At 49.2% G+C, this 24,659-nt stretch overlaps 1 protein-coding gene across 4 annotated transcripts in view; it reads right to left on the reverse strand.

Moving 5' to 3' along the window:
- LDLRAD4 (low density lipoprotein receptor class A domain containing 4) overlaps positions 1–24,659 on the reverse strand; it is a 280,454-nt gene that overhangs the window by 3,861 nt on the left and 251,934 nt on the right. For 2 of the 4 annotated variants that reach the window (XM_035318273.1, XM_035318274.1), the window contains one exon: positions 8,664–8,818. In XM_035318273.1, coding sequence (XP_035174164.1) covers positions 8,664–8,818 — 155 coding nt within the window. Of the gene's footprint in view, positions 1–8,663; positions 8,819–11,561; positions 11,816–12,032; positions 12,175–24,659 lie in introns of those variants that run through there. The other 2 variants (XM_035318276.1, XM_035318275.1) reach the window with 2 other exon arrangements.

Here is a 24,659-nt window from a genome sequence, read left to right on the forward strand (position 1 = left end):
TAGCCTACCATCAAATCCTACCGTATTGCTTTTTCTCACCATAGCATCTTTGAACATACTTCAGATGTAAAAATAGACCTAACTGGACATTCAGCACGGCACTCAGAGACCAAAAGCTGTCTGTGATCTTGTCAGGAGAGTCCAGCACAGAGGAAAGCTGCTCTAAGAGGAATCTCCCACAGGATTCAGCTGTTAAGGGAAATGCTTCGAATAACAAAGCTGGTCAATCACTTCTCTTCTGTAGCTGCAGAGAGCAGATATAGAAGGCTGACAATTGCAATTATTTACAACTTCCTTTTGCAGGTATCCCCACTCACAAAGGCCTGATATGAAGGACAAATCTTGGGTCAGTTCGTATGCTTCAGTGGCTATATAAGATTTTGTCTACTGCAGAAATTTTAGCTGTGTAACTGTAGTGGTTCAAATTATGAGTGTCCACCTTCCTTTCCACCTCTCCATCACCCAGATGCCCTCATTTTGTAACACCTGAGGTTGTACTTGCACAATTAAAGACAAGCAAGCTATCAGTAGCTGGCCAAGCAGGCTACATACTACATGCACGTCACATGCAGCCCAACAGCAGGTTCCTTCAAGTGATGCCTTACAGCAGGATCGTGTGTAGCTGCTCCCCATGCCGAGGGGGAGCGGGACCTGCGCGCCGTGCCTCAGCGCCCAGACCTGAGAACCAGCCCTGGAACCAGCAGCAGCCTGACAGAAGACTGGAGTTGCTGTGTACCTCGGAGATCCTTAGGATGCAAGGATGTGTAACACACGGCCTCTGTGACGGTGTGTCCTACAGCCCACCTGCAGCTACCACCTTCCTGGAGGTTTTCTGGGGAACGACCAGCAGGCTGCATAAGTCATTCGGCAACAGCCACCCCCCAGTGAGATCCCTCTCCTATGAGCCAAACTCCCCAGGCAGATGGATGGTAGCACATGCTTGGCACGCCCGTGTTTTGAAAACGCCGTGCTCACACTCCACGCACAGACCCACCGCACGCGCACCCAGGCTGGCCCAGTCCCATGGTGGGGGAGGCTCCCATCCCCACGGCAATAAGTCCCGGCCAAGTGACCCAATAAAAGAAGAGGCACCGCACTCTTACTGAGATTCTTTCTTAATGCACAGACAAGTCTGAAAATGAACAGCGAGAGAAGCAAGGAGAAAGGAAAGGAGCTGGCAGACACCCGTGTCTCTGGCACTCAGCTGTAAAGGAATCCTCGAATCCTGGTAGGAAAAGAACTTTTTGTACAGTGCCTTGCAGTGAGCAAGGGCTCTCCTACACTGAAAGGAGAGCAGAGCAAGATGACAATATGGGAAGAAGGCGGCAGAAGGGGGACAGACAACAAAAGACATAGAATCATAGAATCATAGAATATCCTGAGTTGGAAGGGACCCTTAAGGATCATCAAGTCCAACTCTTGACACCGCACAGGTCTACCCAAAAGTTCAGACCATGTGACTAAGTGCACAGTCCAATCTCTTCTTAAATTCAGACAGGCTCGGTGCAGTGACCACTTCCCTGGGGAGCCTGTTCCAGTGTGCAACCACCCTCTCTGTGAAGAACCCCCTCCTGACGTCCAGCCTAAATTTCCCCTGCCTCAGCTTAACCCCGTTCCCGCGGGTCCTGTCACTAGTGTTAATGGAGAAAAGGTCACCTGCCTCTTGACAACCCCTTACGAGGAAGTTGTAGACTGCGATGAGGTCTCCCCTCAGCCTCCTCTTCTCCAGGCTGAACAGGCCCAGTGACCTCAGCCGTTCCTCGTACGTCTTCCCCTCCAGGCCTTTCACCATCTTCGTAGCCCTCCTCTGGACACTCTCCAACAGTTTCATGTCCTTTTTATACTGTGGTGCCCAGAACTGCACACAGTACTCGAGGTGAGGCCGCACCAGCGCAGAGTAGAGCGGGACAATCACCTCCCTTGACCTACTAGCGATGCCGTTCTTGATGCACCCCAGGACACGGTTGGCCCTCCTGGCTGCCAGGGCACACTGCTGGCTCATATTCAACTTGCTGTCTACCACGACCCCCAGATCCCTCTCTTCTAGGCTGCTCTCCAGCGTCTCATCGCCCAGTCTGTACATGCAGCCAGGGTTTCCCCGTCCCAGGTGCAGGACCCGGCACTTGCTCTTATTGAACTTCATGCGGTTGGTGATCGCCCAGCTCTCCAACCTGTCCAGATCCCTCTGCAAGGCCTTTACACCCTCATTTGAGTCCACAACTCCTCCAAGTTTGGTGTCATCAGCAAACTTGCTCAAAATACCCTCTATTCCTACATCCAGATCATTTATAAAAATATTGAAAAGTACCGGCCCTAAAATGGAGCCTTGAGCCTTGAGCATTAAGCATGCCAATGCTTAATGATGAACGGTTCTGTGGGGTTTATATTTATATGTATTTGAAGGATACTACAAAACAGGAAGATTATTTATGCTTAATATCATGTCCAGCAGCTAAGAGAAAAACTGGGAAATCAATAAAAACTTAACACATTGAAGCACTTGGCTGAATCTTACTCTGATCTTTGCCTTCTGTAAGTACACCCACTCCCTCCATAAGGTGGCACCTGCCTGGACAAGAGAACTCCATGCAAACAAGCGCCTGCCCCCATCTAGCCAATTTTGGCCTTTCCAGCCACCCTGCCTTCCTGGAATCACTGCACCTACCGCAGCAGATTTACCATCTACCTTCCCCAAGTCTCCATCCGAGGAAAACCGTCCATCCCAACGCCAGGCAGGACGTTTTCTTATGGGGGTCATACGTCACGTACCTGCTTCTTGTGCGTAGCTGGTAGCCAGCCCTGGCCCCTTCAACTTGCTCCTTCTTAGACTACAAGTCTGCAAGTGTGAGCTCCAATACTTATACGTGCCTACGCGTTCAGTCCCTGCGTTGTAATCATTTTTAACATCGCTAGGCTCTGGAATGAACAAGGGTATGAGTCTTCATGGTAAATCCTAGCTCCTACAAATAATGCCGGAGCGAGCAAAATCTGACGGCTGCAGCTATGTCTTTTGCTGACCTTAGCTGTTCCCGGGCTTCATGACAACGTACAGAAATAAATGTTGTGATTAGGTTTTGAAATAACAGCGTCATTTAATAAATCCAGCTGGGCGATTACTTAATTATCTCGTGGTAATGATCATTTACGTCAATGTTTAGAACTTAGGAGACTGGATAAACCCACGATAACTTGCTTAATTTATATTTTACAAAGATCTACAGCCTTTAGAATCAAACAGTTTAGGAAGATGACTTTTAAAGCCACTTTTAATCACTGAGCTTCCTGGAGAACACGCTGTCATCCAACCTCCATGGTTCACCATCAGCACACTGACAGACAGGAGGAAAGAGACTTACTGGAAGACTTTTAACTGAAGATTATTTTCAGGTAAGAATGTCTGCTCAGTAAGAAAAACTTCTCAAACTGCAATGAAGCAAGAACGACCCATGCAATCACAAATTTGCTTATTTACTGACTCCCTTAAGGAAGAGTTTCTTTTTTTTTTTTTTCACTTTTTAGTTTTTGACAACTAGAACTCTGCCTGAAATGGTACTTCCTGGGAAACAACTCAGTTTTTCACTCTCTGAAATGCACTTATGGGTATTAAGAATTTTCCTCTCTTCCCCCTAACTAAACTTAATTTTTACACACATATATATAAGAGTGAAAAAATATATAAATAAAAAAATACCCCTCTCTTTTTTGCAGGTGAAGTGTTTCAAATGGCAGTGTAGTTTCCGATTCTGGCCCTAGGTGGCAGTGACATATTACAGCACATTTAACCAGTGCCTTACTCCAGAACTCAACACAGGTGCGTTCCTCCCTGCCCGTTCTCAGGTGATGCAGAGCATCACAGCTCTGGAGATCACAACACTTTCCCTCCCAAACATGAGCAAGGCAAAACTACTGCCCTGTCCCTAACAGAACGACAAGAGCAAGACCGCTCCTTCCTTTATAAGCTTTTTCCCCCCCAAGGGCAGGAAAGGTTACAGCATCTTGCAGAATGGCACAGTACCAGCAAGAAGTTCAAGAGATTAGTCAGAACTCTCACTCTTATTCTGCCTCCTGACATTTACAGTGCTTATTTCCGTTACTTGATGCTTTAAAGTCTTTATTTCCCCAAGCTCACAGCACTTTGCCACCTGAAGTAATCTTCATTTCACGGAAGCGAAGGAAATACATGTTACTATGCTTCCTCCTTGATTTGGAGATGAAGCAAGCTGCCCAAGGTGACACACTGAGTCAGTAGCCGTCAGGAGCCAGCGCTCCTCGCTTCTAGCCCTACCTGCAGACTTGCTAGATGATGCTGCCCTTATTAAAGCTGTTCTGACTTTTTTGTGGTGGACTTCAAAGAGCAGCAGCTGTCCCTCCTGGCAGGAGGAAGGAGAACGCGGTGCGCGTCCCGTTCCTGTGAGCTGATGCCTGGCGCAGGGGAAGAAGTCTGGCCAAGCCGGGTGTTCTCACCACCTACGCTCCCTCCTGGCCACCGGCTGGGCTCTTGTTGACACCAGGATTTTCTTTCCTTTGCACGGTTCAGTAAGAAACTGAGAACGGGTGGGTCGGCCATGTCAGCAGGGAACAGAAACAGCAGTGCTAACGCTGGTGGGGCAACAGGCGAGCCAAACATTTGCCACCTCCAAAAAATCCATGTAGCTGTCAATACTGCCGAGTGTTTTCTCTCGCCCTCCTGCTTTTCCACTTTCCTTCTGAAAGAGCTGTTCTAGGCAAGAGCTCAGTGCTCTGACAGCCGTGCTGCTGCATCTCAGCACTCTCAATGCTGGCCCCAGCGTGAGCTGGGCAGCTCCAGCAGCGACGCTGCCCCCATTTGGGAGGCAGGGCCATGGGAGCTGGTCAGGGCACGCATCCTGCGTGATGGACGCGGGCGCTCTGCTGCCGGGAGCGGGACTGGGGCAGCCCAAGCATTTGGTACTCCTTCAGCATTGATTTGTAAGAGAACAAGACGTAAAGAGAGAAGCCGCCAGGATGGGAAGAAGGAATCAATTTAGCAACATCAGAAGCTCATTAAGCGCCTCCCTGCAAGTCACTTTGTTAATCAGCTTTCCCTCAGCATCCCCCTGGAAATCACGGGTGATGACACCCCGAGTTAATCACCAGAAAGCAAGATTTATCTTGGTTTTGTCCCAGCGAGGAAAAGACTGCGCTGGCAGCCGCACGTACCTCCCCTGGGACGCCAGACGGTCGTACCCCGCGCGCAGACGTGCCACACGGCTCCATCCCAAAGCCCTCGGCGCTGCCAGTAACATCCCCGACCCCACCGGAGAGGAGGCATTTCTCCACCGATGGAGCCCCAACCCCGTTCCCGGTCCGCTCCACCCCGCACAGCCTTTGGTTGCCCCTCCGAGCCACGTGCCAACGCTGGTGGGTTGGCCAGCAGGGGAAAATGTTCAATATTTTATGCAGAGAGACACAGACACCACTTGGTACCACGCGTCCTCACTTCGGGTCGCCACTCAGGCCAGCACAGCAGTGCCCAGCTCACAGCTGCCTCCCCCAGACCTGTATTTCTGCTGATATTACAACCGGGGTTAAATTCTGCCAAAGGCAGTGTTTTAAGGGTTCGTATTTTTAATATACACACCGGGAGGTGGGGGGCTTGCCCTGGGAGGTGAAGCAGCATCCTCAGCAGCACCTCGACAGGAAAACCCAGTATTTCTGAGCCCTCAGGAGACTGCCGTGGCCCAGCTGTGGGCTGTTTAAGGCCTCAGCGCACTAATCACGGTAATAAAATACAGAGAGAGCAGGGAAAAGATTGGAAGGTGGTAAGACCCCAGAAGGGATAAAAAGGAGGAGAAAACAGAAAGGGAAAAAAAAATAAAAAGCTAGAGTGGAACTGATGGCCACACAGAAAAGCACGGTTACAACAACTGCATTTCAGCATGTATTTGTTGAAGACTAACTCACATATTTTCTGGGATCAGCCCCTTTTCTGCCCTTGGAGTGGTGCTCACACTTGGGATTCTGGTGATATTTCATCTTTTTTTAATACTCCCATTTCTGAACAATGAGAATTTCAACCTCGAGGCCTTTCTTATTTATTTCTAAATAAAGAAGGAAGTTCAGCCAGATGAAGAAGTAACCCACAAGCACGTAAGCACATGTTGCATCTCATTATTTCAGAGGCCTGACCCCACAAGTTTTACAGGTGTGAGGCTGGCGATAAAGGCAGCAGAGAATTCACCTGTTAATTTCTGTTGCACTTATAAAAAGAAGCAGAATAAATGAGATTGGCAGTGAGTGAGGTGGTCTTCAGGCAGCTGCAGCTCAGCTGTCAGAAGGCACCCTCACCCAGGAACAGGACAGGCTTGAGAAAAAGGCACAGGCACGGAGGGGGACAGAAATGAAACAAAAACAACAAAAAAGGCCCATCTGAATAAGAAAGGACAGATCCTGTCTCTGGCTATGCCTCTGCAACCTCGGTCAGGTTCCCTGCAGGAACCAGCCGGTTCATTTACTGGTTTGGTTTAAAACATACTGCTGGACTTCCCCTGTTTTCGTTCACCATTTCTCTACCAACAAAAGGCCTGAGTCAGAATGACATTCCCTCTACGCATTAGTGGTTAATAAACATTCAAATCCATTTTCAGAGTCTGCACACCACAAAAAGCCCGCTCCCTTGGAAGAAAACCCACTTCCCATCAGCACTCGCATGCAGACCAAGCCTGCCTGGTTAAAAGGCAGATGTATTTTACAAGGCACAACCTCCCCTGCGCCTTACAGCGCATGCTGCCTGTTCACCTTCTGCGATCCACTCCGCCTCGGGCAGCGGGACTGGACTGGTCATTTCCAGTTTCCCATCACCACACTAATGCGTCCGTTTCCTGCTCCTCACGCACCATGCGCTGCTTCTACGGTTTGCGCTGCGAACAGAGCGCGGCTAGTTTCCACCAGCATTTCCTTCTGGTGTCTAAGGCAAAGGAAAATTCAAAACCGTTTGCTGTCTGACCTCAGAGACTGCTGAAGGTCTCTTCCCCGCACATCTGACCTTTTTAAAGAATGGCTTCAGCTTATCAGAAACCGAGATGAGTAACAGCGATGACAAACCCACACCGGACAGTTTTCGGAAGAATTAGTAACCACTTCTTGCCAACCCATTACCAATTCCCACGAAGTCCTCACTTGACTTCGATCATCGGTACTTACAAGGGTGCCATCAAACTGAAACTGAGTCAGTGTTTTAAAAATGATTTAAGAGCAGTTTTGGATACTAAAGCGGCTCCCGAGTCCCCAGTGTCAAATCCGACGTCCTTATTTGCAAGAAGATAATGTTTCCTCCCTGGCTTCCAAGAGAGAAGGCGCCGCTCACTCTAATAACAGGCAGTACTAACGAACCATACACAGGAAAATAATGGGTTTCTTCGTGCATTTGACAGCTCGCTGCCATTTTAAAAGATTTGTGAAGATGAAAATGTGTTTCCTTTATCTCAAATCATGTCATTTTAGCTACTTGTAGCAATTATAGTTAACACTTTTCAGACAAAAGCGTGTCCATTTCAAAAAAAATCTCAAATTAATCTAGTCAATTTTTCCAGCCCAAAAGTCCACAAGGTTTCACAAGCTGTAGTTTCATCTGTAACTAAATTAGAGCTCTACACTCCTGGTTATCAGATCGATGGGCACCAAGGCTGCCTCCTCTCGAGGAGATGGCTCCTCTCTTTCCTGCACAGCCTCCGAGGTGTAAGAGTTAGTCACCTCAGCGAAAGAGTGTTAAAAAGCAACCGGTTTTCAGCCAGATTGGCTCCCTGAAGCATCACATCATGTCCCTGTGATACGGAGCACAAAGGAGGAGGTTGAAACACACAACCAGGATGGAAAGAAGGGTAAGACAGTGGACTGAAGAGTGGTTTAAACTATCATGGGACTGTGCCTTCCAGTTAGTCTTTTTTTTTTTTTTTTGACAGCTGTGAAAACAGCCATGTTGCCAGGAATTCAATCCAGGATTCAAAGCATCAAGAAGCTACACCCAGCTCATCCCACCCAGCAAACTTTTCCTCACGAGGCAAGTTACGAGCCCCTTTACTGCTGGGTTGACGTGGGACAGCCTTGGAAAATCTAGATGGAGATTCAGCCTTAAGCCTCTGGCTCTCTAACAAGAGATGTTAGCCACTCCAGGCCCTAGAGAAGGATCACTTTCCTGGTATTTTCTTGCTGCTCAAATGAAACAAACACAGCATTCTCCTGGGCAGCTACTGGTCTGGTGTTTTGGATCCAGCAAACTGTCACTGCAGCTCCACAAAGCAGTTAACAGTGGTAAAACTCCAAGATACCAGTAAATACACGAGAAGTCACAACACAAGCGTCAGTTCTTCATACCCCAGGTGATCTCCCTTTACTCCCCTTCCATTTCCCCTCACACCACACAGCAGCTGCTAACAGGATGCCACAACTGCACTTCCAAACACAAAATGACAACACGCTACGTAGAGCATAGCAGGGTCTAAGAATACTCAAAGGCAGCAAAATTTAAGTTTACATTCTAATTTTTTCCACTGACAAGTCCAATGACAGCAGAGCTAACTCTAGGAAGTACTGAAGCTAACATTGGAAGTTTTTCAGAGTTGTGCGTATCAGAGCTTCTCTGCAGGCTTGGGTGCAGACGAGTACAGCACGAGGAAAAGGGATTTGGTAGAAGGGTTCGTACTCACCGTCTGCAAGGTTTCTTCCTGTCTTCTGCTTTGGCTCTGCCGGTTGATGAAAGAGCGTGTCGAGAGTTTGTAATGGTTCAACAAGCAGATGATCACTACCACCATAACAGTTATAACCACAATTATAATGATGATTTGAACAAACTCCAGTTCAGCTAAAACAAAGAAGAGGAAAAAAAAAAAGTCAGTCAAAGACAGAATGTAATTCATCAAAGGAATAACCCGCAAACACTCGGTATTTCATCGGAACTGTTGCTGTCCATCTTGCAAAGTTTTGCAAAGAAAATGATGTCCTAAAAAGTATGAAATGTTTCACTTTTTGGCATTGCTCATCAATCAGTATGAGTGACTGCAGGTCTAAGTTGAGAAACTTCTGGGTGATCCTTCATCGCCTCCTTTACAGGTAATAAATTCTTCAGCATAAACAATCCCATTGGTTAACAAAGAACAACACTTATTTTAAAAGCCACCTGCGACACCGATAGAGGCCAGAGGGCTCTGTAAGCTTCAAAGCAGAAGTCATGGAGAAAGGACCTGGGACACTGCATCTAGTGCTTCAGCGATTGCTGTTCTGCTGCTGGACTCAAACAACAAAACAAAAAAATCAGGAAGACTACGGGAGGGAAGGCTTTTCTTAATTTGTATCAGCTACATCATGTGAAGACCTCAGTCAAGCTGCAAACAGCCTTTTTCTCCTTTTGGATCTACACCAAGTGCTGTTTTTAATTACTTACTTCTCTCCAACTAGAGTAAAATTAACTTTTCCAGGACACTCCCATTCAACGAAACGGCTAAAAAAAGAGTTCTGGTACTCAAAACCAAGACATGTGCCACCATGGGTAAAAAGAAACCAGGGTCTTAGCTGTCACAAGAGATACGATTACAATGAGCGCTGGCAGAGCCCATCACCTTATCAAAAGTCCCGCCTATGCAGAAATACTGAGTATATTTAGAAATGAGTGGCCCGCAGTCACTCTTGCACCCTTCCAGCTCTACTGGAGCAGCACGGCTGAGCAACGTAAGGGAAGAAATTGCCCTTTGGAAGTTACACAGTCGTAGATATTCCTATGGAAACTGCGCTGCTCACTGGGGATGCGCTCATCTTGAGAGACAACTCCAGTCAACGGGAGGAGGTCTCTGGTTGTTACGCAGGTAAGAAGCAAAGCAGCAGCAGAGTTACTCAGTTCTCAGCGCTTTGCAAAAATGCCACTACTTCTGAGCACCAAAACGTGAATTTGAGGGAACCGATATCAAATTCCTGTTTTGAAAGGCCAATGGGAAAAGAAAGATACCAGAAAAAAAGAATAAGAAAGCCAAAGCAAACACCAGAGAAACAAGCCTGTTCTCTCTTATCTCCTACATTTGTAGTCATCCTCGCCCTCCTGTGCAATACCAGTAGCTGAAGGTTACGCAAACACAACTATGAAGCCGAGCTAGAAAAATGTCCTTCACGCACAAAATGCAAAACCACCTGTGGCGGAGCTGAAGGAAACCCCAAGGCGGTTTCATTATTCTCGGACTCCTTGCAACCACTGTGACCACCACCGCTTAGAGATGTTTCCTTAGTCAGCACTTTGCTCTGCTTCTACTATCGGCCCCAGATCAGCAACGGCCGCTTTTTTCCTGAGTCACCACAGATGTCACCACCAAGAGATCCAAAGGCAGGAAGCACAGGAATCAATTAAAAGCAACCCCCCAAAACAGTGTTGAACTACAAAATCATTTTTTCCTGGCTCAAAGGCACAGGACAGAGGCTTGCCACAGCTGACAACCACTGCAATTCAGATTCTCTGGCTACCGAGCACCAAAGAGCTTTTCTACCCCAAACCCTTTTATTCCCCGCTTGGGTCCACGCAATACTTCAGACTGGAAGTTGAGGGACTGTTGCTAAAGGGCACCATGCAAAGCGAGCAATGTTGATTTAGGCTTTCCTAGAATGCAAAGATCACTGGAATGACATGTTGCTTCTGTATCTGCCAAGGGCACAGCCTTCGAAATTTACGGAGGTCCCAGCGTTTCGGCGTTAGGGGACAGCACCCCTCCTTTGGGAATCAGGGCTGCCAGCGTTTCCCTCCGGCGAGGGGAGGAATCACTCGGAGACGTTGGGCTAAAGCGTGAACGTATTGGAATCGCAGGAGGATTTTCCAAGCTCAGTGCTGCACTGCAAGCACGAGAACGCCACAAAGCATCCTGCTGACGTTCAGGAGGAGGGGAAGACGACGTTCACCCTCGTCTTCCTCCAGCCCGGTCCTCCCCCAGTCACTAGGTTATTATTAGAAGAGAAAGAGCAAGAGACACGAACAGAAGCCGTCTGTTTGCTGGCACCGCTCAAGGCAATGGGAACAGCTTCTGACGGCTGCTGACACACACTTAGTCACTTGGGTCCCTCGCCCCCCCGCGCCGCACGTGTGCCGTGCAGAACAGCCCTCGCAGCCCCGGCGCTACCTTCCAGAAACGTATTTTTCCTAATAAGGGCTTTTTCCATAAATAAAGATGGGGGGAAAGCAGGGGGAGGCCAGGGGCTTGGGGCGACGAGCCGGTTTTGCCTCCCGGTGCCCGCTACGTGCGGGCTGTGGCATTTACGCTAGGTTTCTTTTCCAGGCTGGGATTTCTCCTCACAGACACACGGCACGAGAAAGGGCAGAGTTAATGAAAACGCCTTCCAGGAAGAGCAAGGGAAAAGAAAGAGGGGAACTGGCTTGTTACGGGTGATATGCCCGCGTTGTCCCATCCGTACCCCTGCGCGAGGGGACGAGGAGCTCCGCACCGCCCCCCGCAGCCCCCCCCCCGCCAGCACCCAACGCCCCCCGCCGGCCCCATGGCGAGCCCCGGGGGGCTCTGCGCCCCCAACCCCCCCGCACACCCCCGCAGCCGCCAACCGAGCACGACCGGGGGTACCTCCGTCCGCCACCAGCTCCCTTAGCCGGGCATCCTTCCCCGCCGTGCCGTTAAGCCGCTCGGCGGCCATGCTCCCGGCCGGGCCCCGCATCACCCGCCCGCCCCGGGCTCCATGCGGCCGGGGGGCGCCGTGCGGGGGCCGCTCCGTGCCTCAGCCCGGCCCTGCCGCCGCCGCCGCCTCTCCCGGCCCAGGGCAGCGGCGGGGCCCGGCCCCGGTTACCGGCCGCCGGCTGCCATGGGGCGGCTGGGGCGGGGGGGAGCCCCCGCTGCCCTCGGGTCGCGCCTAACCTGGTGAGCGGGCTTTGTCCGCGCGGGGGTAATTGGGGGAAATAAAAATAAGAATCAGAAACGACGGGGAGAAAAAATAAGGTCCATGGCCGCCGCCGCCCCCACCCACACACCCACCCCCACGCGAGACCCGCGGGCAGCGAGAGCGAGCGAGGGGCAGGCGCGGAGGGTCGGGCAGCTTACCGCGCCGCTCCGCTCTTTAAGCCGCGGCCGCCCGGCGGAGCCTCCTCGCCTTCCTCCTCCTCTTCCTCCTCCCGCCGGCTCCGCTCCCTCCTCCTCCTCCTCCTCCTCCTCCTCCTCCTCCTCCTCCCGCCCCCGCCCTGCCGGCGGCCCCGGCGCCGCTCGCCTGGGGGAGCCCGCGGGGAGCCGCGGCCGGAGGGGAGCGGGGCGGTGGGCACGGCGCGGGCACGGGCACGGGCACGGCGGGAGGCGGGGCGGCCGCCGCTCGCCCCAAGATGGAGGCCGCCCCCTCAGGCCGCCCCCTCAGGCGGGGCGCTGCCCCCGCTGTCCCACCGGGTTGCTTCCCCCCCCCCCCCGGGTGAAGTTTTTTTAAAAAAATAAAAAATAGAGGGGGAGGGGAAAGAAAAAATGTTTGGTCTCCGGTTTCATGCGCGTCCTTGGCAAAACTCCCAGCGGCTGGCTTCCCTTTAACCCCTCTGCCTGCCTCGGCCCTGCCACGGAGCCGCTTTTTCTGGCTAGTTTTGGGGCAGAGCAGTTCCCAAGCCCAGGGGCAGCCACAGAGCAGTGTGGTGGCTGCGACCCACAGGTGCCTCTGGCCGTGCTGGGTGCAGGAGCAGCGCAGAGCCCAGGAGCACCCGCTCCCCCAGCAAGCCCAGCAACCCAACACCCTCCACCTCGCAGGTTTCCTCCCATACCTGCCTAACTAGCGGGGCCAAGCCTTCCTTCAAGGTCTTTGTTATTTCTTCAGGTCGTGGAGATGGCAAAACCCCCAGCAAACACCCTGACCATGGGGCCATAGTCAGTGCTCCCCACACACCTCACGCCTGCACACCAACCCCATGGACCAGCCTCAAAAAACAACCCCCTGACTCAAAGTCAAGGAGCAAAAGCCAGGAGGGAAGAGGGCCTCGGAGAAGTGATCCCAGTTGGATGTTCAGAGTCTTCTCAGTTCTTGAAGGACATTAACCCACAGCATAAAGCAACTGCTTTGGCAAGTTCTCTGTGTAGAGAGACGGATATGCTGCATAACTCCTTTCCTACCTGCCAACATTTGTTTAATAAGGTGCAGGCAGAGTGACTGAAAACTGGCTGCAGACTGCTGTATCCATAGGCGAAGCAAGTGCTAAGCATCCTCAGAGCAATGTTTGGCTCCTGACCTATTTGTTAAGAATTTATCATCAAGTTTCAAGTTTCAGGCCCTGCAGGAGCTGAACAACGGGGCAACAAGTGCCAGATATCCCATCAAAGCAGGTCCGCGGGGACCTGCTTCCTTCTCGGATTGCCTGCCTTATCGCAGAGGTTTTACCCCGACCTAAAACCAGCACGGCCGCGCTGGAGAAAGAAAGGGCTGAAGCTCCCCAAGCAGGCTGCGGCGTTCCGAGTCGCAGCGCTCCTCCACAAACCATTACAAGTCTAGCATATTAATGATAAAGCCGAGGGCTGGTTAAACTGGGAAAGTTTTAGGTGAAATTTTATCAAGCCTGTAATTGCTGTTCTGCCTCCTATCTCCTCAGTCTTGACTGTGGAAACAAAAACCTCATTCTGGAAGCCACAGGACCCAGACCAGCTTTTTTATTTTACTAATAGCAGAGATGGTAATCTGTGAAACAGAAGAAAACACAGGCAATCTTCAGTGACCAAACTGGGCAGACACCGTTTCTCAACATGACTTTCCCATTTACGCTATTTACCTTTTTTTTTTTTTTTTTCCCCTCTGCTGCTCTGCAGACATTAACAACTATACCAAAAGCTACAAAGCTGGTAAAGAGAAAAAGCATGGCTTTGAAACTGGAAAATACGGGGGTGCTTCCCCCTGCCCACCGCTGGCCTGTGTAGGTCACCCGCCTGGGGAATCTGGCTGGTGTGCGGCTGGTCACAGATCATCTCTGATCAGAAATCGAATGGCTTGCTGCTCACTGGGTGAGCACACAAAAAAGGAGGTGGGAAATAGTCGTGGTGGGACAGAACAGGAGACCAGCAGAGCCCTTCTGGCGAGGGCCTGCGCCTGGGCTGGCTTCAGACAACCACAGACATGCATGATGACTTCCCATGCCCCCAGCTCTCCAGCTACCACCTCCTGGGGTAAATTTTCAACTTTTTGGTTAAATCTGACATTTACAGGTTAAGTTTGTCGGAAAAAGTTTCTGAGGAATGACACCACATGAGGAAAAGTAAAAGCGCCTTTCCCATTTGCGGTGAATTCAGGTAACTTACGTGCCCGCACATGCACATCTAGATATATTATGTCGTTGTGTTCCATGTGATTAGGTGCAAGGAACCAAACAGATGGGAGCAGCCTGGAGATGAGTGACACAAGCGAAAAGAAGCAAGTTTTGGTGAGGGATCGAACGCAGAAGAGGACATTGGTGAAGGCCTCTAAATTAACTTGCTGTTAAAGCTGTTCTTTACTCTGTATTAATAGGAAGGATTGTGAAATTGATTATTTTTTTATATATATAAATCACCCTCTGCAATCCTCAGTTAAAGACCTGCCTCCAAATCTTGTTTCCTAGAAAAACCCAGCAGTCCTTGATGCGCACAGCTAGCCACACAGCCCACATGCTCCATGTGCTGGCCACGCATCCGGTGGGTTGTTTTCCTGTGCTGGACGCAGGGTTCAGTCAGGGACACAGAATTATAACACGCTGTTTGAAAAGTAATCACATTTCAGCCCTGACTATCCTCGCTTTGTTTACACTGGCGAGTGACACCATCGACTCGTGAGCTATCCCCACCGCAGGTCTACCCGTCCTCGCACAGGTAATTTACAACCGTCTCCTCCGGCAGGGTTAAACGCTGCCGTGCTGATCACAGCCTGGCCCTGTTTAGCCTGGAGACTGCGCTGCTGCTGCCTTTGCTGCTCCCATGCCGCTGCTGGAAAACAGGTATGGGATTTCCTAGCATTTCCTGGGGCACAAGGAATGGGAAACTCCGGGCACGGGGCTGATGATCGGCACAGGCTGCTTGGACCATGGCAACATCCCTGCAAGGGACAAAGAAAACAGGTGGCTGAGAACCAGATTTCCAGGCAGGTACCCGTTATATCGAACACTGCTGTACAGCGACTTCCACTTCTTTTAATCATTGACTACCTCAGTCCTCCAGTTAGCTCTGTTAAAATCTTGGGAACCAAATCAGCCATGTTGAAGACACCGCAAGCCCTTCAGTCCTTCATTTTGATCGCATTTCATAGCTTTTGGCTTATTTTGAGCTCTAATCTAACCACTGGTTGTAGGAATGAGCTGCTTAAGTAAGAGAAAACAAGTTAAGGCAAGAAAGGGTCACAATGTTTTTGTTATAATTCCATGGTTATTCAAACTTATCCCAACAGGAACTGCAACGGAGTACTGAGCTCTGCTGAGTCCCAGAGGCTGTTTCCAAACAATTTCCAGCAAGTACAGGGAAAAATCATCCTTCGTTACATTTTTTTTGGCCCATTCAAACAGGAGCTAGAGGAGATGCACTAAGGACCACATTAAAAAGCTGAGAGATCACATCATGCATTATCTTACCATAGGAACAGATGAAAGTTAAACAAGAGATGGAATTAGCATGGGTGCTAGAACCATGCATATGCAAGAATCCACCTCCAGCACAAAACTGAAAGGCCTGTTGTAGAAATATAGGTTGCTAAATAAGCTATTAGCGGTATTTTACACATGGAAAAGGAGCGTTCATTCTTCCAGGAAAGCCTGCTTTTTGGGGTTACAGAGAGTCTCCTGCCAGGTGGATTATTCAGTTCATAAATCTCGATTGCCAACAAACTCCCAGCCAGCCAGGAAAAGAAAACAATGGGCACTTGGCTGCAGATTAACAGGCTATTGAGATATTCCAGTGCTTTTTAAGGTGTAGGGACAGACTTCAAGAAGCCGTATGGTGCAGAAACCCTTTCAGATCACAAGAAAACCCAGAAACTTTGGGTTAAAAACAAACAAACAAACAAACAACACAACAATTAAGGGCAAGACACAGAACCAAGCCAGGAAGGGAAAACTGAACCAGGATAACAATGAAGTACAGAAAATACAAGTTGAATATAATGAGCTCTATTTTATCTCTGACATTAATATAATCAGCTGGTTTAGAGATAAGAAACAATGCCCCACTGATGTTGCAGTCTAGCGCGTGAAAGCAAAAAATAAAGACGGGAACCTGGAAAAGTGATATCCAAAGAAATTTGGGGGAGAAAAAGAAGCAATGTAATGCACTATTTGAGGTCAGTGATGCCAGAAAATATTTTTAAAAGCCCACGATGCCGATACAAGCTAGTATAAACATTTAAAGATGAATAAGGGAAATACATTGATACTGAAAAATGGGTCTATGAGTAAAATCAAGTAATTTTCTTACACTTTCATCCTATGGTTTTCTCATCGTTTGTCTTGCAGCATTTGCATACATGCTGTCTGGATGTGTAATCATAAGGGAAATTAACCCTGGATAACCCCATGTGGCAGCACGTTTACAGATTTTGCTGCAGAGAAAACAACTCCAGGAATAAAACTGGGGATGTTCAGACCATCGGAAATCAAGTGAGTCACACACATGATAGGTCTGAAGGATGGGAAAATCTCTTTATGAGAACAGGCCATTAAACATTACAATCGAGCATAAAATTGCTCTGCCACAGTATTTTGTTTTATTTGCATTGTTAAATTTCTTCTTCTAACAATAATGGATAGTTTATAGCGCTAATGATTTATACAAAAGGAGCTGCGCAAATGAATCCCAAACGGGCAGCTTCTTTCCTAAGAATTGTAGACTCAGTTTCCTTCAGCGTGATCGCAAACCAGTGACTCACACAGATTTCGCATCTGCCTCGGGATACAGTGGCGCAGCTTCTAATGAGGTTTCATGATGGATTAAGGTCCTATGGTGCAAGAGAGGTGTAAAAACTTAAGCAAATTTAAAAAAGCATCCTGCATATCCACCAATTTCCGTGGTGCAATAACCATAGATGCTTTGCCATTAACAACTGTTATCACTGAAACCTGTATGACTGTTTCACTAAGTGCATTACTTCTGGCTTAAATGAAAATACATTGTTTGTACACAGTTCATTTATGTCCATGCACACACACACGTTTTTCCCTAGTAAATCAATATATCTGGAGAAGGATCTGGAGATCTGGAGAAGGATCTGGAGAAGGGGTCACAGCTGAGGAGTATTTAAATTGGTCTGCAAAGCACATTCACCTCACTTGCAGTGCACCCCAAAAGAGGATGGGGACCGAGATTTTCAGCGTGCACGGTGATTTGCTATGGCTTATTACCCACCTTACGATATAACTGAGTGTCTTATTCCCAGTCCTCAGAACCCCAAAACTGTTAGTCAAGTCCCCTCAAATCAGAAGAGGAGTATAAAACAACACTGGGATAGCCTTAGATCCTATCTTTACAGCATTTCTTTGACCTCTGAGTCAACACGGAGATATTTGTGAACTCCCTCCATTCCAGCAGCTGAAGCTGTGAAGAAGCCACCCAGTTTGCAGTACCGTCTTGAGAACTGACAGCACTTGGAATAAGAACCAGATCCAGTCAAGTCTTCTCAGGCCAGCAAAAGTGAGAACAACTGCAGGTATCATCTAATTCAGCTCACGGGGAAGCGTCAGGAAGCTCCTTGTAGTGCACTTCTGAGTAATGGCCTGAGCGAGTGCAGACAGTAATCCTCACAGAGGAGATGTGAGGCCGGAGATGGAGAGAAAGCCCACAGAGAATCCTGCAGTTTCGGGATGCTTCCTGCAGGTTTTCCATAACCACTCGGCAGCAGCCAGAAATGTGAAGTGGAAGGATATTGGGAAGTATCCGCGTGCGATCGCTGCTCTCGGCTGTGTGTTTTGATGTGCCATCACAGGCGTTCCTCAGCAAACAGCAGCGCTTCCCAACACAACATCTCAGAGAAAAGGGGGAATTAGGAGAGCGAGCTCCACGCTCAGTGGGAATCACGTTCCTCACTGCTGCCTCTGGGAAGTACACCTTTGGGTAAACACCCCGCAAAATGACAACCGGGCTGCAGAAGCTACCAGGCTATTTTTACCAAAGCAGAATGTTTCGTTTTGTGTAAAGGCAATAAAAATTCACAAGATTCATTCTCTGCGTTTAAAGAGAGAAGCTCGGTAATACCACATTCAGACCACATGGTTTTTAACACGACCATGAATGGTCCACACTCTTCAAGCCTTCTGACACGTTCGCGGGGATGGTGTTTACACTGACTCGTTCATAGTACATCATAGCACATTTTAATGATTCAGTTCAGCTCTGACAAAAGGAAACATCTGCCATAATTTCTTCTTTCGTGAACTTTATCGCGATTAAAAATCTGACGTTTCACCAGCCTGCGTGCCAAGCGAAAAGCACGCCAAGTTCGGCGCTTCCCAATACATACAAATGCGTGCAGCGTGAACAGCTAGTACCAACAGCACTGAGCCGTCACTGACTTGTCAGTTCCCACCACAAAAGAGAAAAAAGATCACAGTTTGTGGGCAATAATTTCATAATCTTGATCTGGTTTCCATATGACACAGTACAAGAGAGAGAAAGCAAAAAAAAAAAAAAAAAAGGAGAGAGAGAGAGAGAGAGAATGCTTCACAGCTCTGTGTGATGACAGCATTGGATTTCTATGTCTTGCCCTATTGCAGCCAGAAAAATATTAAAGCAGCATGTCAAAACTGGTGTAGCTTCTAAAAAAAATGATTTCCTAACATCACTTGATGGACAGCACATGATAGGAAGCTGGAATCCACATCTCCTTCACACAAAATGAAGCCAGTCCCACCCAGGGCCACGACAGTAGCCCGTTTTCGGAAGAGGCAGCGGCATCTTGAATGTGCCCTGCCCCTCTCTGCACCCATGCAGCACTACCACCGAGCACGACCTCGCGAGTCCAGCCGCCACACGCTGTCTTGACGGCGCTGCTGTGTGAAATTTGGGCTGCTGGGCCACTTCTGACGACGACACGGGAGCTCCTGAATCACGAAGGTGCGTTGTCTGTGTCTGTCCAGCAGCACGCAGGCAGGTGCCCTTCGCCAATGAGAAAAAGGCAGGCCCCAAACAGCTGCAATGGTGTTTTTCTGTGTGCGACAGCAAAAAGCCAAATTTGCTTGAAATCTCATCAGACACACTGGGAGCTGACAGCTAATGCATCTCACAGTCGGTTGGCTGGTATTTTTGGACGGCAGGCTGCGTTTCAAACTACTTCATCGCATGCTCCCACTCGGTACGGCCGTACGTCTGACACTGCAGCGATTCACCAGCAGCCTTTTGGTGTGGTCCGCTAACGGGGTACGGTTACACCCCATTTGGGAGGGACACGACCTCCTGTACGGATTTCCTTGTTGAGCAAAATGCCTGTTTTCAGGGGTACAGAACAACCGCGCTCTCCTGTGTCGTGTGCGATCGTGCATCCACACGAGTGCACGCCCAGTGCCAAAGGAGTACGAAGCACGTTGGCCTGTGCTCACTTCCACCCATAGCCCGACGGGGGCTAATGCTTCACATTTGACAAGATCATATATTTTGGTTAAAAAACAAAGCATGCTTTTCACGTGTGATGCCCTGCCACCAAGACCCGCTTCGCGTGTTTGTGCCGCAGTCTGCAGGCAGCCTTGGCTGCTCACCCATGAGCAGGGGAGTGAGGGGCAGCTTTACCCGCCGGGAGACAGGCTATTTTTACCACACTTAGGGTGTGCTGTCACAACAGCAAATCCCAGTTGCAGATTTAGCAAAAGCACTAAGGGGATTTGTCCGGGATTTCAGGACGCCCGGCATCCTCATCTGCATAATAGCTCCGAGCAGGCTTTTGGCCATTCACAAGTCCCAGACAGACGACCGGGGAGACTGTGGGGTGGTTCATGAGCACGGTGTACACGTGGTGTGTGCAGATCTGGGACGTGTCCGGGATCTGAAGCACACTCTAGCCACCCGCACGCAGCATCTCGTCCTGCCTGCACAGCAGACTTCACTGAACACCTGCTTATATAGGTCATAAATATTACTGTACGTGCACACCCCGCTCCCGTCTGCATTGCCTGAGCACACCAGACCGTGAGGACGACACGTGCAAACTTGCTGTGGCAAAGACCCGGCCACGCAGCTCCTTCCCTCGGGCAGGGCAGCTTCCACCTCCCCGTACGTCCTGTGCCACGGAAGCTGTGGCACTTTTTCACTCTGGGAAGTATCTCCCGGGCCTAAAGCAGGCAGTTATCCCTACTCCTGGGTGAGCAGCTCGGTGTGAGGAGTTGTCCCTGTGCAGCACACAACATCCCAGAAGGTGCTGAGCCTCCGTCACCCGCAGGTGAGCAGCTTCTCAACCAGGATTTTGTCCATGCGCCTGTTTCGAAATTAGACCTGGGAGATAAAATAATTAAAACAAATGGAAATGTGCCTCCTGAGCCTGATCAGAAGAGCAACGAACAAGATTTTAGCACAATGACGTTAACATCTATTGCTTGACATATCACTGCATGCTCAAGAGAAACCACATCCTGAAGCATCAGGACAGCACAGGAGCCAGTTCTCCTGTTGATGCAGTCTCAACCAAACGCAGTGCAAACTTATCCACACCGCAGAGTTCACACCACACAGCAAGAGCTCCCCAGTCCACCTCTGTTCTGGGGGACCTGCTCCCCTCGCTGCCATCGGGACGCAGAATGTCCTTGCAGGAGAAGGCCCAGAGCGTCCCCGCAGGTGGTAGGCGGAGGTGGAGAGCTGTTACCATCCAGCGCTGAGCAAGCACAGCAAGGCTGGGCTGCTGCTGGGGCCTGAACGGCCACACTTCCCGACTGGGAAGCTGCATGTCGTTGTATTAGCGCCGTTTTGCTAAATTAATTAGAAAAGGCACACCCGTTACAGCGCTCATCCCGGTTTTTTTTAGCCACATCAAATACCTTCACCTTGCTGTCGATCCGTGTAGTTTCTGTTTTACACACAGAAGACGGCAAGAAGGGAATTGCTCCAGCCAAGACCGTGCATATGAGGAGCATGAATCTGTCACTCAGCCCAAACTGGCTCTCAGCCTGGATCTATCCTTGTTTGGGCAGACTGCTTAGACATCTTGAATGTAAAAGGGCTGGGGCACTTTTCCTTTGTGTCCTCTCATATTTCCTGCTCTCAAAGCATAGACTGTAACTTCTTGTTCATTGTAGGTGTCTTCTCAAAGCCAACTTCAGCCTGAATACCTCCAAAAAATTCAGGAAGGTGTGTTTTTTTTTTTTGTTTTGTTTTTCACATTTAGAGTCAAGAGTTGTGGTTCCAAGTGCTAAATTTCAGACCTCTGAGGGTCTGTTTTTCTGCTTAAAAGAAAAAAAAAGTTCTTTTTTTAAGTGTGAATTTACATCACGTAAAGAACTATCACTTCCAGTTTCCAAAATGTTTGTATTTTACCTTTTCTGCTGTATTTCTTCAGTTAATATGTTACAATTCTGCCTGTAGCGCAGTAGTTTTAGTTTCTCTATTGCCTACACATTTTGCCATTTCTAACACGGCAGCACTGTAACCCGTTTGTTTTCTCAGTGCATCTTTCAGCATCACTTGTACTTCACAGTGCAGATGTCTAATGCAGATCAAGGCAGGCGCTGCAGTATATTCTGTTCCAAAAGATATCCCCACCTCCTCATTTGTTTTGCAACATGGCTATCAAAGCATTAAGTAAATAACATAATAGTTAGCATATACCCATTGTTTTACATATTCAGAATGGTTTAGTGACGTTGCTTCATTTCTTCAAATGCTACCCCTGCAAAGTGGATACAGAGGCAGTCATTTCATATGGAAGGAAACTGAACAGCAGCTACACAGCAAGTCAATAGCTAAGCTAAATAATCCGATTGACAGCCCTTACTTGATTTCCAGAGACAGCATTAATCCCATTTATAAGGAAGAAACAAGCAAAAAAAAGTGCAGACCACCTTCTCCAAACAACCAGAACACAGACTAAACTTTAATCACTTCTATTTCTCCGTGAGCCTCAATCCTTGATCCAAAGCCCAGGTTCTCTCCCCTAACAGTCACACACCCACACGGCTCGCTGGTCAATGCAATCTTCAAAGTTTCCCATCTTGAACAATTTATTTTCAGGAACAAAGCCTGGAAAAGGTCCAAAAACCCAGTGTGGGTTGGCAGCGGCTCAGGATGCTGTCTAGGTGCGTCTGGCTTGCCCAACTAACAACTCTTTTCCACTTCCTCCATTCCTCAGAGCACATTTCTATTTTGCTGTACCGCAGGCAAGCCAGGCATTAATTTCTATTCCTTCATTTCTAAAAAGGCTACCAGTTTCTCCCACCAGATCCCCCAGCTTTATGGGCTGTCAGACATTCTGATTTTTAGCTGGTGGCTGAGAATTCGACAGCGAACGTACAGTTTAGGATTTATGGCTGGGAAAACAATTTCCCAAAATATCTGCGCGAATGTAAGGCAGAGCTACGCCGCATTATAATGGTGAGTATTCTTGCTCAAAATGGAAGTGCTAAACTTCAAGCATGACTCTGTGCCTGAGACGATCCAAAAAACTTCTGAGCGGCCGGGCTCGCTCACTGCTGTGCAGGCAGAGCAGCCGTCTTCTTCCCTCTCCTCTTCCCCCTCCAGGTAGCACCACCACAATACGGATTTGTCGTTCAGCCCTGCTTTTTAAAACAAATTCCACTCGATGCTGCCACTGGGACAGTTTCCCAGCTGCTGCCCTCCAGTTGTTAGATCCTGAAATGGGTCCCTCTGAAGATTATTACACTGATTTTTCATGTGCCGAAACACAGAGGGAAATAAACATTAACGTGAACCTAGCAGTATGGTTCAAACAGCAAGAAATCCTCCCCTCCCCTCCTCCTCCTGCTTAAAACTGCAAAAATTAAATCCATAAGGGCATTCATAGAGAACATCTTATTTAGGGAACAAACCAGAAGTGACTGACAGAGTTATTTGTCATTGCTGGTAAATAAATTTGCGCAGCTTACGATGTTTACCCTGGAGTACCGGCGGAAGATCCATTCGTGATGCATTAGAAACGAGCCTCAATGACAAACTTCAGCTCTCCGCTCTAGCAAAGCTGATGTATTGACTAGACAGGTAGATATTAGGTACTCTGACTGTCTGGATGCTATGGAAATCACGCTGCACGCATCTGACCATTGTCAATGGCAGAAGACAAGTACCAGCCTCATTCTTATTCTAGCCAGGAAAAAGGCCTCGTCTGCATTAGCCTTTTTACTGAAAGGCTGCCATATTTGTCAGTTCAGACGCATGTAAGATAAGCTCCTTCCCCGTTATCTAATATTTCACCAGGCAGTGGAAACGAAGGATAAGCAGAACCTAATAGTCTATGTGGGCAGGAGATCTTGAATGCTGTCAAGCTCAGCACAAGGCTTGGATGCCCGAGACAAGGGGAAGTTTATGGCAGAAGCTAATCACTTCATTTCAAAGAAAAAAAAAAAAAAAAAAAAAAAAAACTCACAGGGATTTGGAGAAACTGTTATGACTTATCCTGACTACGCAGCAAGCCAGAAGACAAATGTGAAACCCTTAGTGCAGCATTACACTCGGCGCTGCTCCCTGCCCGTAATGTAGGTGCCACTGGGCTAAAATTGCAGTCCAGTCAAAGAGGATTGAAGGGGGGGCTGTAAAACTGCTGCCTTCCCCGAGCGGCTGCAGGAAACAGACGGGCAGCCAGGGCCCTGTCCCTCCTGGCAGTCACCAGCCACGGCCGCCGCCAGCCCAATGTGCCCAACGTGTGGCCCCAGTGTCCCCGTCCCGTGGCAAAGTGACACGCAGACGGTCACAGGAGGCCTGTCCTCAGCCAGCCACGTGCTCCCGGGCGTCAGCACTGGCTGTGCCCGCAGCAGAGCCCAACCGGGGAACACGTGTGAGGCACACGAGCCCTCACGGAAAACAAAGCCTCGCCTGTGTCTATTTTTAGGCCTGGCAACCTCGAGGGTGTTCGAGGCCGCCTTTATCTTGGTGACAGCGTACATCGTAGTGACCGACCTGGCCACCACGTAGCGCTGCCTTCACGGGGGCTGGCAGGAGGCCCTGCAGGGCAATGCCTCCCCAGCCTGCTGGCACACGGGGGACAGGGCATGAGGTGCCTCGTGCTTCACGTCCCCAGCAGCCGCTGCACGGCATGCTAAATCACACCCCTCCTTGGGGATGTGGAGAATTTCTCTGCCTTTTCTCACGTGAACCTTGTTTTTTTTTGTTGTTTTTTAAATCACGCAGGAAATTAAGAGGTAGCAGAAAGCACTCAATTTAAAATGAGCTGTTTCATGTTGCTGGGAATGAAAAGGGAAGAGGAAGCAGCCAGGAACTGGTGCCATGTATAGCCTTGTAGCTGGCCCACAGAATCATAGAAAATCCCGAGCTGGAAGGGACCCACAAGGATCACAGCATCGTTCCTATTGCAATGCCACATGACCCTTCCAGTGATGAAATTTCTCATAATATCCAACCTAAACGTCCCCTGGCGCAACTTGAGGCCATTTCCCTTCATCTTATCACTTGGTGCCTGGGAGAAGAGCCCAATCCCCTCCTTGCTGTAGCCTCCTTTAAGGACCATCGAGTCCACCTCCTGGCTGCACACAGGGCCAACCAAAAATCAGACCATGTGTCTGAGAGTGCTGTCCAAACTCTTCTTCAACTCCA

This window comes from Oxyura jamaicensis, chromosome 2 (assembly GCF_011077185.1).
Source record: "Oxyura jamaicensis isolate SHBP4307 breed ruddy duck chromosome 2, BPBGC_Ojam_1.0, whole genome shotgun sequence".
NCBI classification, from domain to species: Eukaryota; Metazoa; Chordata; class Aves; order Anseriformes; family Anatidae; genus Oxyura; species Oxyura jamaicensis.